Source organism: Melanotaenia boesemani, chromosome 8, assembly GCF_017639745.1.
Source record: "Melanotaenia boesemani isolate fMelBoe1 chromosome 8, fMelBoe1.pri, whole genome shotgun sequence".
Lineage (NCBI taxonomy): Eukaryota > Metazoa > Chordata > Actinopteri > Atheriniformes > Melanotaeniidae > Melanotaenia > Melanotaenia boesemani.
The window spans coordinates 9932581-9948827 of record NC_055689.1 but is presented as its reverse complement, the minus strand read 5'-3'; the positions used below and the strand labels follow the sequence as shown (position 1 = coordinate 9948827).

Genomic DNA, 16247 nt, shown 5'->3' with positions numbered 1-16247 from the left:
AAATACAAAGGAAAGTAAAGATCAATTACAAATCTTGCATGTTTGGATTTTCTTGTTCTGTCTTTTGCACAGTGTTTAAAAATGGGTAATATTTTCAACCATAGCTCAGAGTTTTGAAAGGTAGAAAACAATATATTTGAAAGCAAGAGGGACTTTCTGAGTGTGAGAGCAGAGTTTTGAGAGAGAGCAAGATGATATTTGAGCATGAAAACCAGAAATCTTGCTCTCAAAGCAAACAATTGTGCTCTTGATTAAAGATAGAAAAATACCCCCATACCTGAAACAATAGCTTATCCATTCAAAGCTAGCATGTGTTTTGCAAGACTGATCAAACCCTTTAAAGCTGTTCATATTTTTTCTCTGGGCTAAGCTAACTAGCAGCCGCATTAGCTATGTTTTAGTGCTGTCTTCTTTAGTACTGTCTTCATGTTTCCTAAAATGTTAAGCTGTACAGTTATTGTCAGAATAATCTAGAAAATAAGAAATGCTGAGTGTATTTTCAAATAATATGAGACTTATTGAGAATATACATTTTTGTGTTTCCAAATTGACTGTTGATGCTAATGTTGGGTTAATAAAGGGCAAGCGTGGAGCTTAAAAATGACAAAGCATCTTCTAAACTGTCATTTATTTCACAATTTACACAACAGACAACAGTATGATCTATATGTTTAGCTTTAACACAAGAACTTAACACTATCAGGTGGTTACAGTATAAAATCTATAAGACAAGTATTTTTAAGGTTAACATTTTCATCACTTTATGAGTAACAGAACCCTTTCATAAAAACATAATGGGATAAATACATATATGTAATACATATCTTACTAAAGTTAAAATATTGTTAGTACACTGATGAGCGGCTCTTTTCAGTGCTTGTCCTTTGGTTGGGCAAATGTCACAAAAACCGTCCCTTCTTCCTTGGCATTGCTAAGCACTTTTTCTTGAGAGGGACGCCCGGATCTTCTCAGTAGAGGGGATGTTATGACTTCGTATCTGGTTGGACTAACTACTTCAAACAGGGCAGATGTTTTACTGTCAGAGTGATTAGTGACGAATGTTGATTTCATAGAAGAAACAAACACGTTGCCAAAGCCGTCGCTCTCCTCATATGTCTCACTGACTGTCTTGGTGCCAATAATTCCTGCTGATTGCTCTGGAACTGTTTTTACCTCCAGCACACTGATGTTGCGTTGTGGACAGAGACCATTTGTTGAGGTTTCAGGAGCAGCAGAATCCAGATCATGATTTGTATCATGGCGACCATGAGAAGTATCTGCTGTCTTCGGTTTGAATGTTGACATGGTTGGCTTTGGATGTTCAGTAGGCTTTCTCGCAGAGTGAATAGAGATGAATGATGGGGAAGACTGAGAAGACTGTCTAATAAGTGGCTTACTGAGTACCTTTTTGGGCACTTCGTTTTTGGAAGCGCTTGAATCTAAATCTGTTGTCTCTTTGTTGTTACTGGATTTTGTCTTTCTTGACACAATGCTTATCTTTCTAAGGTTATTGGGAGGTTGAAGACTTTGCTCAGATTTCAAAGATTCATCAAACAGTCCTGACAAACCTGCGATGTCAGCCTCAGATTTAAGATTGGACACAGAGTACAAAGCCTTTTTAATGGTTTCTTCAATGTCAAGAAGTTTTTGTAACGTCTGTTCCTTCAGCTTCATTATTTCCTTACTTGCCTTCTCCAGATCTTCAAATGCCATCTCAACTGAGGAGATGCTTTCGAGATCATCATCCTGGGTTTCTACTTCAACTTTCTTTTCCTCCATTTTACTTCGCTTAGCATTTCTACTTGGTTTAACCATCCAAGCAGGGACGTTGACATATAATGTTGTAGAGGAGCTAGCATCTGTGCTGATGGCCTCTCCTTCTATTTCCTCCACTTGAGACAGGATTCCTTTGAGTTCCTCTCGTTTTCTTAAATTTTCAAAAATTTCCATGGCTGCATTCACGTTTTCCTTCATGATCTCCTCCTTGTGGACAGACAGCCGTTGTCGTCGTTCATCTTCTGTCTCCCTTCCTTTTTTCTCTCTTAGAACAACTTTATCCTCAAGGTCTTTCTGTTGGCTGAGGCTGTTTTGCTGCAGATGGCTTTCCTTGACTGAACGGTTATACTCAGATGTTTGCATTTCAGTTTTGCATTGGATCTTTGGAGGATTATGACATTTGTATTGTTCAGGAGTGGTTTTATCAGTTTGTCTAATGTCATTAGTATTATCATGAATTACTTTCACTTTCTTCGACAACAAAGTTCCTCTGTCTAAAACCTCTTGATCTGTTCTTCCAACGCTCTGAAAAGCAGCCTGCAAAGTCACGTTTCTCTCATGTTTTCCTTCTTCGTAGTTCTTCATGCATATCTGTATCTCCTCAGCTGCATTTATTTTCTGAATCACATTTCTTTCTATATCTACTTTGTTGTTGTTTGACATTATTAGATGGCAGTCTGATTTCCTCTCTGCATGTGATGCTTCTTTTGTTTTCTTATTTTCCTGCAACTTTGAGTCCATCTGAAGATGTTCGTTCGTCAGGTTGGAATAGGTTTCATTTAAGCTGTCTTGAGTCATTTTTCCTTGTGTTGCCGTTTCCTGTTGTTTATGTACTGAGTGTGTGGGAAACTGTTGGCTCTGTTTTGGAGAAACTGCTGCATTATTTATGTTGTCTTTAGCAGGGCAGGCAGTGTTGGGAATAGTAGTTGATTTATTTGGTCCTTCCACAACCACTGATTTCATCCACTGTGGCTTTGGTGGTAAAGCTGGCTTCTTTTCCTTTGGTTTCGCATTCTTTTCAGGGACTGGAGGTGGAGTAACTCTGTCAGAGCTCGATGATTTAGCGTTTCCATTTGCTACAGGGTTGGGGGTTGAACTTTGTGTTGTGATGGTTGGCTGTCCTTCATAGGTTACTGCAATCGAAGGAGATAATTTTGTGTCAGATGGAGGCACAGACACCACAACACACTGATTGTGAACAGTCTTGCTCCTCCCTGAACAAGCTCTGCCTGAATTCCTATATATCATTGCAGCTTTATAGTCTCCTTTAGATACATTTACACTAGACTTTTCAAGAGATTCCAGAGCCGATTGAACATTTCCTCTAACAATATTTTCTAAACCTTTGATTTTCTGTTCTGCTGCTGCACTCTGCAGAGATCTAATGGCTGCCTTCACATCTCCTCTAATAACTCCTTCTGCCTCATCTTCAGTTGTCTGACCATTAAAATCACAAGCTACACAAGGTGGCAGTGCTCCCTGGGCACAATTACTGACTAGAACTGCATTTTGTTGACAAGCCTCAAAGGAAACATGGCTTCCCTGATCCTTCACTGCATCACTGACCTGTGGATAAGTCCTGATTTGCTGGCATCTGGAGGAGGACGAACATGTCGACTGTGTCACTGTAGAAGAGCTTTCCTCTTGCGCTGACATGCTCAAGTTGTATATTTTCCCAGGAAGTACGACTTCCCTCTCCACATGCATGCTCTGCTGCTTGGCCATTTCAAGAGACTTCTTGGCAGCTTTCACATCTCCTGATATGATTACCTCTTTCTGAGCTTGGTTTCCTTCTACTTCAAGAGCTTGGGTTGACAGGTCCATGTCATAGATTGTTCCAGGTTTGATGATCTCCCGTTCCACACACATGCTCTGCTGCTTTGCACGCTCTAATGACTCCATTGTTGCCTTGATGTCCCCAGCTATAATTTCCTCTTTGTCCACAGTGATGGATTGCTTCAAAGCAAGTTGTTGCTTTGCAGATGAGATGTCTCCGGGGATTATTTCTTCTTTTGCTAAACAGCTATCGACACTCACAGAACACTCTGATGAAAAAAGTTTTTTGGTGTTCTTTACATCCCCTGGCAAAATATCACAAATGGTTCTCTCAACCTGCTCCTTTTGCTGGCAGAGGCTTCTCTTCGCTTCCTCCACACCTCCCTGAACTATCTCGATCTGTTCCTTGTCCATGAGGCTGGGATCAGCTTCGCATTCAGACGCCTCAAAATGGAGGCTTTTCAAGTACTGCAGATCTCCTTTCTCAATGCAACTTTTGTACAAATTTACATTTCCCTTCTCATTTTCGTCCACTCGACACAATGCTGCAGTTCTCTGACTATTTGCAGTGGCCAAGAGATTTCCAATTGTGGACTTTACATCTCCTCTCTCTGTAACAAGACTCTCAGTTTTGATTTCACAATCACTTATAAGCGAATAAACTGACATTTCTGCTTGTCCCTCTCCAGTTTCTTGCATTAGGATTCCTGTTTTCAAATTCTTATTGTGAACAAGCATGTCATCAATCATTTGAGCAATGCTTTGTATTCTTTGGTCGCTCTTGATGCTGATTGTGGTGGTTGACTCGAAGACTGGAAGCTCTACCATGGTGGTGTTAACTTTACCCTTTTCAGCCTCTCTCAGAAGAGTAACTTGTGGTTTGAGTGTTGGTTTTAGCAGGAGTTGCAGCATGATGTTCCTGATGTTGCCCTTGACAATGTCCTCTTTTTGGACCTGCACACCTTGTCTGCTTTCAAGCGAATATTTAGCCATGATAACATTCCTGCTCTCATTTGATTCTATTATAATGCCACTTGACTGCACAAAATTCATTTCGTACAAGTATGAGAGGGTGTCAGCCACACTGTTGGCAGTGATTTTGTCCAGTGGAGTGGTCTCAAAGAGCCACGTAGTGCACTTCACATCTGCTTTAGGTATCTCCTCAATACTTTGCACTGAGGTCTCTTCAGGCTCTTTGATCCTGTCCAAAGGCTGTGATTCAAACAGCCAGGTGCAGCGTTTCACATCTCCCTTCTGGCTGTCTTCTCTGTGGACTGTTTTTAAAGGGCTTTGCTCCTGAGGTTCCCCTCTCAGACTGTCGATAGTTTGATTCTCAAAGAGCCAGGTGGAGGTTCTGACATCCCCATGCTGAACGTCAGTGACACTAACCATTCTTACAAAATTTTTGCATGACTGATCAGATTCAAAGATCTTCTTATTTAGCTGCACATTGCTGCTTCCACAGTCTTCAGAAACCATCATAGAGGATTTGTCTTGGCTGGTAAAAGAGTCCAGAGGTTGTGTCTCGAACTTCCATGTGGCTGATTTGACATCCCCTTTCTTTACATCTTCTTGGGTGACAGCTCGGATCACATAAACGTCATTCTCTGCCTTGATAGCATCGAGCGGTTTTGTCTCAAACATCCATCTCGCTCCTTTTACATCGCCACTCATGACTTCTTCTTTTTTTAAGGTGGTCACCTCATGAAATTGGCCCTCTTTGTCTCTGATAGCATACAGAGGCAGAGACTCAAACATCATGGTGCTTGACTTCACGTCAACATTGCTCACAGGTTCGTCCACACAGACTGACCTCTGCTCTAAGGGTTCCTCTTGGATTTTATCCAGTGAGGAGGTTTCAAATATAAACTTCTTGTTCTGTATGTCACCTCTCTCAATAACTCCAACTCTCTGCATGCCTTCATCATTAAGATCCTTGTTGATCTGGTTCATAGGGCAGTTCTCAAACATCCATGTAAATTTATGCACTGAGCCTTTCTCAATTTGCTCATCTTGGTTCTGCCCCTCAGATGTCACAATTTCTAATCCGATTTCATCAAGGGACTGAGACTCAAAAAGCTCTTTGACTCGTGAGACATCTCCTGACTGGAAGTTGACCTGGCTGATGCATCTAAGATCATGTTCGGCATCTGAACCCTTTTGTATCCTGTCCAAGGTTTCTGTTTCAAAAAGATGTTTGACGGTTTGGACTGCAACCTCTGATTTAACAGAATCCTGTATGGTGTTGCATAGCTTCAAATTGTATGGCTCACTCTCTTTGATGCTGCTGAGAGGCTGTGACTCAAAAAACCAAGTAATGGATTTGACATTGGTGTTGTCAATGAAGTCTTTCTCTTGCAGTTTTTCCGACTTGTTATACAAAATATCCATCGGTTGTGTCTCAAACAACCATTTACAAGTCTTGACATCACCTTTCGGAGGAACTTCCTCCAGAGACAAAGTTTGCTCTGTTTGATTGAACTTGCAATGAATCCCGTCTATTGTCTGCGTTTCAAAAAGCCACTTTGCCATCTTGACATCACCTGAGGTGTCCTCCTGTCTGGTGATTCCTTTGATTATCTCAACACTTCCTTTTCTCTCTGCCAGCTGATCTAAAGGCTTGGTCTCAAACATCCACTTATAGTTTTTGACCTTCCCTTTGATGACTTCCTCTCGGCTGACTGTGGTGACCTCGTGGAGACTTCCAGAGCTGTCTTTTATTGCATATAGAGGAGTTGTCTCAAACATTGCCTTGTTACCTTTTACATCTCCACATTCAATTATATCTTTCTTCTCAGCAATCTCCTTCTCAGAATGAGCAATTTCACTCAAAGGAATAGTTTCAAAAAGTAGTTTGAATCCCTTCACATCCCCTCTTTCGATCTCTTGTTCTTTAATTGAGGTGTTCTTTTCATCATTGCAGCTCTCAAATATTTGTTTTTTGCCTTTTACTGCTCCTTGTTCTTCAGCTGAAAGGGTAATTTTCTTCAGGTGCCCAATTTCATAGCTATCATTAAGAGACTCCATGGGCTGAGTTTCAAACAGCCACAGAGAAGTTTTGACATCTCCTCCTATTATTGCTTCTTTCTCCAGAGACCTTTCTGCAGCGCCTCCTTTCAGAGCTGCCAATGGTTGCATCTCAAAGAGCTTCCTTTTGTTGACTACATCAGCCTCTCCAGTGTAGTCAGCCACCTGCTCTTCAAACTGGTCCCCCACAACTTCTTGTATCATGTCTAATGGCTGAGTTTCAAACATCCACCTCTTTCGGTCAACAGCCCCTCCGTGCCCCTCCTCTAGGGATATTCCTCGAATAATTTTCACTCCATAACCTCCCTTATTAATCAGATCCAAAGGCTGGGTTTCAAAAAGCCATCGGGCAGTGTTGATTTGGCAACTGTTGATTTCCTCTCTGCAGACAGATTTAATCTCATGGATGTTGCCGCTCTTGTCTTTGATGGCACAGCAAGGTTCTGTCTGGAACAGTTTTACAGTCTTCTGGACATTTCCTTTTTGCTCCTGAAGCTCAGATTTCAGTTTCAGGAAGCTGTGGTTTTCAGTGGAAATGCAGCGTCCCAAGTCACTCAGTGGTTTGGACTCAAAAAGCAGCCGAGTCCCTTTTACATCTCCAGACTGGACGGGTTCCTTCAGAACCGCTTCAACAAGTTCACCATCTTCTCCTTTGGATTTATTGAGTGAATCTAGTGGTTGTGTCTCAAACAACCATGTTGATGTTCTCACATCCCCCCTGACAGACGTTTGTCTCATAGCAGGCAAGTGTTGGGTGCTGTCAATATGCTCAAACATTGAGGAGGTGCTTCTGACATCTCCACCCTTTAAATCATCATTATCCAGCAGCTTTTTGGTTTCATGGGGCTCCCCAATGTTGTCCAGAGTCCAGTTCTCAAAGATCCACTTCATGGACTGTACTTCACCCTGATAAGCTGCATCTGCCTGACCACTCTCTGACTGCACTGCTTTTATTATCTCTTCATCCACAGCATCATCGAGAGTTGCGCGCAGGTCAGGGTGGATGTGTCTAAAGAGCCTCTTTAGCTCACTCTTCTGCTGCTGCTGGTAAAACAGCGAGAAGGTCTCTTTTGGTGGAGGCACAGGTAGGCTGCTACATGTCATAGGGCCTTCGTAGTCAAGGGGTCTTGGTGGAACAGGGGGGGGTGGGGGGAGAGGCAGGTCATCCTCATCATGGGGTGGCCGTGAAACTGTGATTTTGCTGGCTGTGTCAGCCATCTTGGAAGAAAGAAAACACAGATAGGAGTAACAGTATAAGGATCTGGTCATTAAAAAAACAGCATCTGTCATGTTGAGAGTGGCATGCATGCAGTAAGAGAAAATATATTTACCTTCTTCTGTGCTTGTACGTTGTTTTTCACAGCAAACCATCCTCTGTCACACCAAAGTTAGCAAAACACTTCACAGCTGTTAGTATGGAAGCGATAGTTTTTCTGTACTTGGTAGGGAACCTTTTTTAAAATAAGTTATCAGTTTAAAATGGCCAAATATATCAGTTAATATCCTTAAGCACAACCAGTGGGGATGTACTTTCACCAACGGGTGCCGGTTGTTTTGGTTATACTTTAAGGAAGGCATTGCACTGTGGTGGCGTCATGCTATTATGTAACTGAGGCACCTAACTATCCGGTTGATACTCCACCTCTCGGGTAAGGTTACGGTTAGCTGTAGGAACGCATAGAGATTACAGTTTATAAACCACATCTGCACCCTAACCGACCCAACCCGTACCCATAGGTGAAAACAAGGCTTAAACGACTGCCCCTGAAATCTTAAGAGTTTGACTAAGGGGAATTGGACTTGTTTTCTTGGTACTTGAAAAAGTTTCGCCTTTCATTTGAAGAGAAAAGTTTAACATCCAAATATGATAAATGTTTTCTCAACTCTGGGTTTAGTTCATTCAGTAATACAACAATCCTTCACTAAAACACTTTTATCTTTTCCTGGTTGATTTCAAGCAATAGTTGGTCTTGCTAAGGATTAGAAATTAAACTACTTGGTTAGATTTTGTTTTGTTTTTTTAGTTAAATTATCAGGACATTTATTACAGAGGCTAAGAAGTGCTTACATATTTACATGATTAAAAAAAACACATTAACAAATTAAAAAACAATATTACATTTAAAAAGTTTATAAACAAATTTATATTTATAGTGTAAATAGTAATGAGTTTTATATTTCATAAAACACATTACTATTTAGCAAATTTGTTTCCTAAAAATATGTTTTCAAATTTGTCCATGTGTTTTATGTAATATAAATTTGTTTTCAAGAGAAATTTGGTTTTATAAATGTAGTTTTGTTTTCAAATTTGTTAATGTGTCATTTGAAATCTAAATGTATTTTGCACTTCTCAGCCACCGTGATTTAGCGACAGAGGAAACAAAGTTTGAAAAAGCAATGTCTAGCAAAGCTTATTCAGATTTTTAATTTAGGGTTTCAGCTCACAAAGCCCAGAGTCATCAGCTCTTGGTGTTTTAAATCTTCAGTCTTCTGAAAAACACAACTTCTGTCCTGTTGATGGCACTGTACCTCACTTTTTCTGGCAATAGTGTTCTATGTCTGTGTAGAAATAAGAAGCCTAAATACCTCATGAATAGACAAATAGCTGTATTGTTTGTTACAACAAGACTGTTGTATATAATTTAATGAAATTAAATTAAATTAAACAAAATTAAAAATTCTTAAGTAATCCCCAGAAATAAATTTCAAAAACTAAAATAAAATACATCAATAAAAAATTTTATAACCAATATAAAAATAAAAATAATAAGATTATAAGATTATATATATATTATATATATATATATATATATATATATATATATATATATATATATATATATATATATATATATATATGTGTGTGTGTGTGTGTGTGTGTGTGTGTGTGTGTGTGTGTGTGTATGTGTGTGTAATTGTATGGTGTTTGTATTTGAATCTGTTATTAATAAGTCATGCAAGCAAACACTGAAAAGCACAGCACACAGCATACGGATGTTACATGAACTGTATGGTACCTTAGGGATTTTAGTTCTTGTTCCTGGAGTACCAATGAATTCCTGTCCAACAACAGAAAAAGGATTTTCTAAGTTAGTGTGGTGACAGCTAGTGTGAGTTTTTCAACACATCTGTGTTTCACACATTTACAGCGAACAATAGATTAGTCCTAAAATGTTGACTAGGTCTCATTGTGACAGAGCAGCCTGGTTATTCCCTGTTGAAGCCCTGGACTTTTGTTTGTGGGAGGAATGAGAAGCATGTCAGGAACTCACTGGCTGTTGTGAGCCTCCAGTGGAGTTGATCGTTGCCGCTCTTGACAGATAGAGAGCTGATCTATCTTTCACTGAGCAGGAAGTAGATATCCTGGGTCTGGTTGTCAGGGTGCCCCCCTTGTTCAGTGATGGACTATATTTATCGTCTGCATAAAAACAAGAGAAAAACCAGTTAAAATGTACTTTTATTAAATATGTTCATTAAAACTGCATTAGCGTCTAGGGAATGGCAACCTTTTTTTAATTTTTATCTGATGACAGACTTATAAAAGTGGGATATCATTGTGTTCTAAAATAATTCTTACAGATTGTTTAGTGTCAGCAACAGGTTTAATGATAAGTGTGTGTATTTTTAGTTATGGTCAAAGTGTCTGTGTATAGTGAAGACGGAATATATCTTATCACCTTTGTACCTCCCTGTTAACTCTTGGGACCGTCTATATTTGCACAGGGACATGAAACTATGCTTCATTCTACAAAAAGACCAACAAGTGAGATTCTGAATGCTCTGATCCCGGTAGCCGACAAGATAAATAAGCCCACACAACTTGCATGCTGTTTGGGACCCTCACCAAACTGCATGCCATGGACCGACCATGACGCCCAGGCGGAAAAGAAAACAGCAACTGCTAGCTCAGCTGGAGTGACACAGATTGTTTGCATGAGCTCTCAGCCATCAAACCATCAACACCTGACCAGGGAAATGCAACTGTCTGACCCCGTAAAAATCCACATTTTTTATCCTGAAACTGTTATAACCTGTAACAATATGTTTGTTTGTTTGTTTAGCTAAAGGAAAAATAAAAACAAATATCAAGGCTTAAAGCTGATAAATCAAGATATGATATGATGTTAAAACCCCCCCTAAAAAAAAAAAAAAACAACAGTACTGTGAACACTACAGTAAGTTTGGAAGTCAACAATCCGATGTGTTGTCCAGACCATTCATCTGTAACTAATGACCAGATTGAAACACCTCCCCCGTCGCACACTAAGCCCTTTCAGGACAAAAGGATGGACCAGCGAGCTGGCGCCTCTCACGAGTCTGGACTTATAGCATTTTCATAGATCGGTGAACAGACAGAATGAAGCATCCCAGCGCCATGCGTGCTCTGCTGAAGTCCTCACCCACTAAACTGAAAGGTCCGTCATCATCACATGCGTGCTCATGCACACGTATATCTGCTGAAATACTGATTTGTAAAACCAAGTTCTTGTCCAATCAAACTCAAAAAGTTATTAAGCCTCACTGACTTTCAGCAGTCTGATTACTTTCAGTGTAACTCCTGCTGACATCTCTTTGATCTGGGTTAATTCTCCAGGAATGCAGAGGAGCTATTAGCGGCGCAGTAATGGGCGGGCGTTTTCGGCTGATGGCAGCGGTGCAAATAGTGGTGAAATGCAGTTGGTGTTTGTTCTTCGCCACCTTCACCCCATCAGCTGTTGACCATTGTAGCCACATTCACAGACTGTAATGAAAACCAGAATACTAAAAGACAGCTCATACTGGAGGACCTCAGCCCCCCCAGAGCTGACTGAGAGAAAGACATTGACCAAGCTGATTAATGATAATCTTTGACCTTCCATTCAATACATTTCTAAAGATAAGGTACTAAACATTTTTTCAGCATGTTGTGACTTTTATAGCTCTGATATTACTCAACAAGACAGAAGTAAAGCATCCATACATGCAAACAACCATCTATTACACATCCATTTATTCTCAGCATTTTAGTATTGTCTGGCATGATGTTAAACCCAATATTAAGAAACTGTTTAACTGAAATAAGGCAAACATAAATCACATCTGACTTAAAAACATATTCAGAGAAGTAGCTTTTAAAGTCATTATGGTGTTACATTATCCACACGTTCCTGTTTTTTCCCTTATTTGAATAAATTTAATGTATACTGTGTACTCACTCAAATACCATCCAGCGTTGTTCAGCCTGTTGCTTTCCCGTGTATCCTCTGTGTTGAATTACAGACTATCTGGTCTCCTGTGATGTGTACCACAGCCTGGCTCTTCTCTGTGCTCGCTGTGACTGAACTCTTTCTAGTCCTGTGGCCTTGATGACAGCTGATTTTTATCTGGGCCCGCTGTCCCACAGGAGGACTTTGGCTATTTTGGGATGGTGGGCTGGCTGCTGCTAGAGGTCTGAGTCAATCACCCCTGTTGGTCACCAAAAGACTGGGACACCCCACCACCTCCCTTTCCCATAGCTACATTGTCACCCACTATAACTGGCGCAGGGTGGGACCAATAGCATGTGTGTCAGTGGTGAGTGGTCGCTGGGCAATAAAAAAAGCTGAGGTACACATAGAAGGTTTTATTTAGGCAATCTGGTACAGTCTAGAAAGGATTCATTACACACATGCACACACACAAACACAAACTCTACACTCATAGATGTGTGTAATTTGGAGATTGCCTAAATAAAACACTCACAAAAAGAAAGGAAATCTGAGTTTAGCTGATTATTTCTGTCCTTAAATAATAGCAGCTGATGTTGTATTATACATAATTGGAAAACCTGATGAGTCACCTTTACAATGAGGTATAACTTGTAAGGATAATGTTTCTCTGGAATGAGCAACACACCTAAACATGTGGTTTGTACCCCAAAAGTGTGCCAAAATTCCCTGTAATATTCTCCTATTGGTATGTCCTCATGTTCTGAGATTCAAGTGTTAATAGGTGTTTCCCTGTCACAGATGCATGAATGGCATCTGATTAGTACCTAACTGATGGACAGACATGTTGGAATTAGATTCTGGAATCAGTGGTGATCCCATATCATTCTGAATCTGGGACCTAACTCCATCCTCTAAGATGACAACACTCCACAGAATACCTCCAGAATTTGGGAGAGGAGACAATGGATTGGCCTGGTGTGAGTCCAGACCTCAACCCAACTGAACACTTGTGGGATCAGCTTGGGCATGCTGCATGTGACCAGCACAGCCACGCTGGTTGACCTTCAACATCTCCTGGTTGAGCAATGGGATGCCATCCCACGGCAAAATCTTTCTCTGACTCATGCCACAAACATCACAGAGTAAAACCGTCCGTGCGCAGCAGCAATATCAGTTCCAGGACTCTAAGAAGGCCAAGGTCTGCGTCATGGACAGAGCCATCAGTGACAGCCTCACTCCTATCTTGAGCATGTGTGCTGAACACATAGTTATGCATTAACACTGCTACATCCTCATCTTTATTTAGCTTTTTTCCTTACTCACAAAACATCGCTTGGGTTGCTGCTCATCAGATGTTTTCAGGATTTGTATGATGACACTTTAAATATTAAAGAACTTGATCCTGACATGTTTTCTCTATGGAACATTCAGAGAGATTTATTTGATATGTTGGATATTTAGAAGTTTGAACACTGACGTTTGACATGAACATGACTTGTAAGAACAGCTGGCTACACACTGTGCCACCAAAATATGCCCATAAATCAAAGCTTTAAGTTAACTTAAGTACCATTCCCATCTGCTGTCTTAGAAGTCAGTGAGTATAAACGTAACATTAAATCCCACTGCTCACCATGTGTGTGTCTGGATTCTCTGTCGTAACTTCCCGGGAAGCCATTCGTGACCTTTCCTCCAGCTCCCTGGTTTGTTCTCTGTGGATCAACAAGAAAGTGTCTTACAAGACAAAGTTTTTGTTCCTTTTAGTAACATTAGATACGTCATCCCGTCTCCACTGATGAAGTGAGATTGCCAAGAGTTGAACTAAGAAGAAGCTGATAAAATAGTTTGATAAATATTTGATAAATCAGTTTAGTTAGCTTCTTGATGAGTTGAATAAGGAAACTAAAATCTCTTGTCTGTATGAATTCATGAGCTTTCATGTTTTGTAGAAGGCACATTTTACATTTTTTTACAACATAGGCTCACACCTGACTCTAAAAATACTGTGCAAAAGGGTTGAACCAGCCTCTCATTTCTTTATATTTTTCTTCTAAGCAGCCAGATTGTCTTGTAATCTTTTAAAAGGGTCTTGAGCAGTAGTTCTCTGGCTCTCTGAAGCCTGAAAGTTTATATTCGGGCATTGACTGCTTTTTAATTCCTTTTCATTTCAGTCCATTTTCAGAAGGATGTGTTTTTGTTTGTTAAGCCTCCTAACACTGAGCTATGTTCAAGCATAAAGACATCTCTCAACCTAACGATGAACCAGTGTTGTATCAACACAGAACAGACCATTTAGCAAATAAGTTTTGAGCACATTGCTAATAGCAGACACAATTTCTTTATTTTCTTTAGTTGCATAGAAAATTATAGTTAACACAATTTGGCATGAAATAGTACTTTTGCAGCCAAACAATTATTACCAAAAAATTGCTAAAAATATGACATATGTCAGCATGGTGCACAGTCTTGTAACATTAAGGAAACTAAACAAGTGGAAAGCAAAAGAAGAGGTGAAAATATCTTTTGTACAGCAGATGGACTATATCTGAATGTGATGGTTTTAAAAAATGTGAATCCTGCAAAAGACTTGACACCGGCCCTAAAAGATGTACCCGAACTTTGATCCGATCCATCTACTGTTCACTGAAGCCTCATCACAAATGGTCTCCATGGAAGGGTGGCTGTCAAGAAGACATTCTTAAGGAGGGGAAATGAGGGATAAAAGACTGAGATATGCTAAAAGAACTGGACTGAAAATCAGTAATCAGTGGAAACAGGTCTCATGGAGTGATGAATCCTCCTCAGAGCCCAGAATTCAATATTATTGAAGCTGTATGGGACAAAGAATACTACAAAAGGCAGCCAAAATCCAAAGAATTACCTTGGAAAGTCCTTCAAGAAGCCCAGAAACTCTAATTCTGCCATATGTATGTTATTTCTATTTATGTTTGTCAATGTTTTAATAAATTACTACACATATTTTCTGTTTTCCTAATCATATATAAAGGCAAGAGTCTCAAGAATTAAGACTATTGCACAGTACTGCTAAGTATGAAAAGAATATTCTAATTATTCCATTAAAACTTCAGGAAAGGAGATTGTGTGTCTTTTCTTATATTTGACATGTGGTGAATCCGAACCAGCACCAGTACAAAGTATCTGCAGTAGAACGGCAGAGAATAAGGGCTCAAATAATGCATATATGATGTTACACTATAAACAAGTAATTTGTCTCAGTTTGACACGCTGAAGGTTCTGCAACTCACCTGCTTTGGTGAGTCCTTCAGGGGCATGCTATGACCTCTCCAGTCCTGTAGATGGTAGTCTCTCCTTGTTTTACTACCACCTGCAGACATGGAGTTCAGCTGAGGGCTGCTGTTAAAGCTCTGCTGCAGGTTGGCCTTTGATTCAAACAGGGCACACAGAGATCTGGTGTTAGCAGTCTCCTTCTGAGGGAGAACCTCCATGGAGCGGCTCCTGGATAGATTGGAGCCTCTTCCTGATCCCCAGAGGGTCACGCTCTCCCTGCTATCCAGCCTCCTCGGGGAACCATCCACACAGCTTTCTGAGGCCTAAAGACAGTAACTGGTTTTATGTGCATCTCGGTTTTAACATTCAATCCCATTACATTAGTCCATTAAATGGTGAATTACCTCAAGTTTTTTCTTTGTTTTCTCAGAACTCGTCAGGTCAGCAAAGCTTTGGTAACTGTCAGAGCATAATTATTGACAGATCTGTCAGCATGGCCCTGCAAACTTTGATCGTCTGAGCTACGGTGAGAAACTCTAGCTGTAGATGTGTGTATAAGAGAAATAAAAAACTTACTGCTGCACCAGCTGAGAGACAGACTTTCTGTTCCAGCTTGTGAAAGCTGGCATAATCCATGACCTTTCCTGAGCCCCAGAAAGACTCTTCAGAGACTGAGTCCTTCTCAGGCCAAATGGCTCCATTGCAGCCCTTTTTTTTTATCAGCTACAGGAAGAAAGAAAGATTGTACTCATAAATATCCCATGATAACAAACATATCACTCTAAATAATGCACACATGGCAGAAATTATCAAAGCAGCAAATAAAAAAAAATAAAAAACAAAAAAAAAAAAACAAGCTCAATCCTGAAAACAGGTTAAACTTCCTTTGGGTTATAATATAACAGTGTGTCATATGACTCTGTTAATGTTTAGAAACTTCAGCTAGTTTACGACAAACCCAGATGTATTTCTCAGGATGCTTGTCTGCTATAGATTCAGTAGATAATTATATTCCTGCTTCTCATTATTTAGTTATTTTAAAAATGAAAAGAAAAAGATGAATTATCTCCATTTTAACAGAAACATTTATATTTAAATGTATATTCTATAACAGGTAAATGCAAAATATCCAACCATAGAAGTAATGAATTGTAATCCGGTTGTTATGCTAAAGAATATTGTTTTGTTTAGTTTTTTGGGTTTTTTTTTTTTTTTTTTCTTTAAGAA

The 16247-nt window shown here is 39.9% G+C and overlaps 1 protein-coding gene across 1 annotated transcript; it reads right to left on the bottom strand.

Annotated features, from left to right (window-relative positions):
• Positions 1-616: 616 nt before the first annotated feature.
• Positions 617-16001, bottom strand: xirp1 (xin actin binding repeat containing 1). The gene is made up of 8 exons (XM_041991522.1): positions 15597-16001; positions 15425-15479; positions 15038-15343; positions 13405-13483; positions 9855-10000; positions 9600-9641; positions 3274-7797; positions 617-3213 (listed from the first exon to the last, which is right to left on the bottom strand). The coding sequence occupies exons 1-8, from the start codon at positions 15719-15721 to the stop codon at positions 871-873; spliced, it is 7620 nt and encodes a 2539-aa protein (XP_041847456.1). The 5' UTR covers positions 15722-16001; the 3' UTR covers positions 617-870.
• Between the last annotated feature and the right edge of the window lie 246 nt (positions 16002-16247).

What these genes read in the sequence shown, in the direction of transcription:
- xirp1 (XM_041991522.1), bottom strand. Translation starts at nt 15,721, where the DNA reads ATGGAGCCATTTGGCCTGAGAAGGACTCAGTCTCTGAAGAGTCTTTCT. An exon ending in AAACAAAGAAAAAACTTGAG is followed by an intron (nt 15,344 to 15,424) that starts GTAATTCACCAT and finishes TACTGTCTTTAG; the next exon opens with GCCTCAGAAAGCTGTGTGGA. An exon ending in CAAGAACTAAAATCCCTAAG is followed by an intron (nt 7,798 to 9,599) that starts GTACCATACAGT and finishes CTTTCTTCCAAG; the next exon opens with ATGGCTGACACAGCCAGCAA.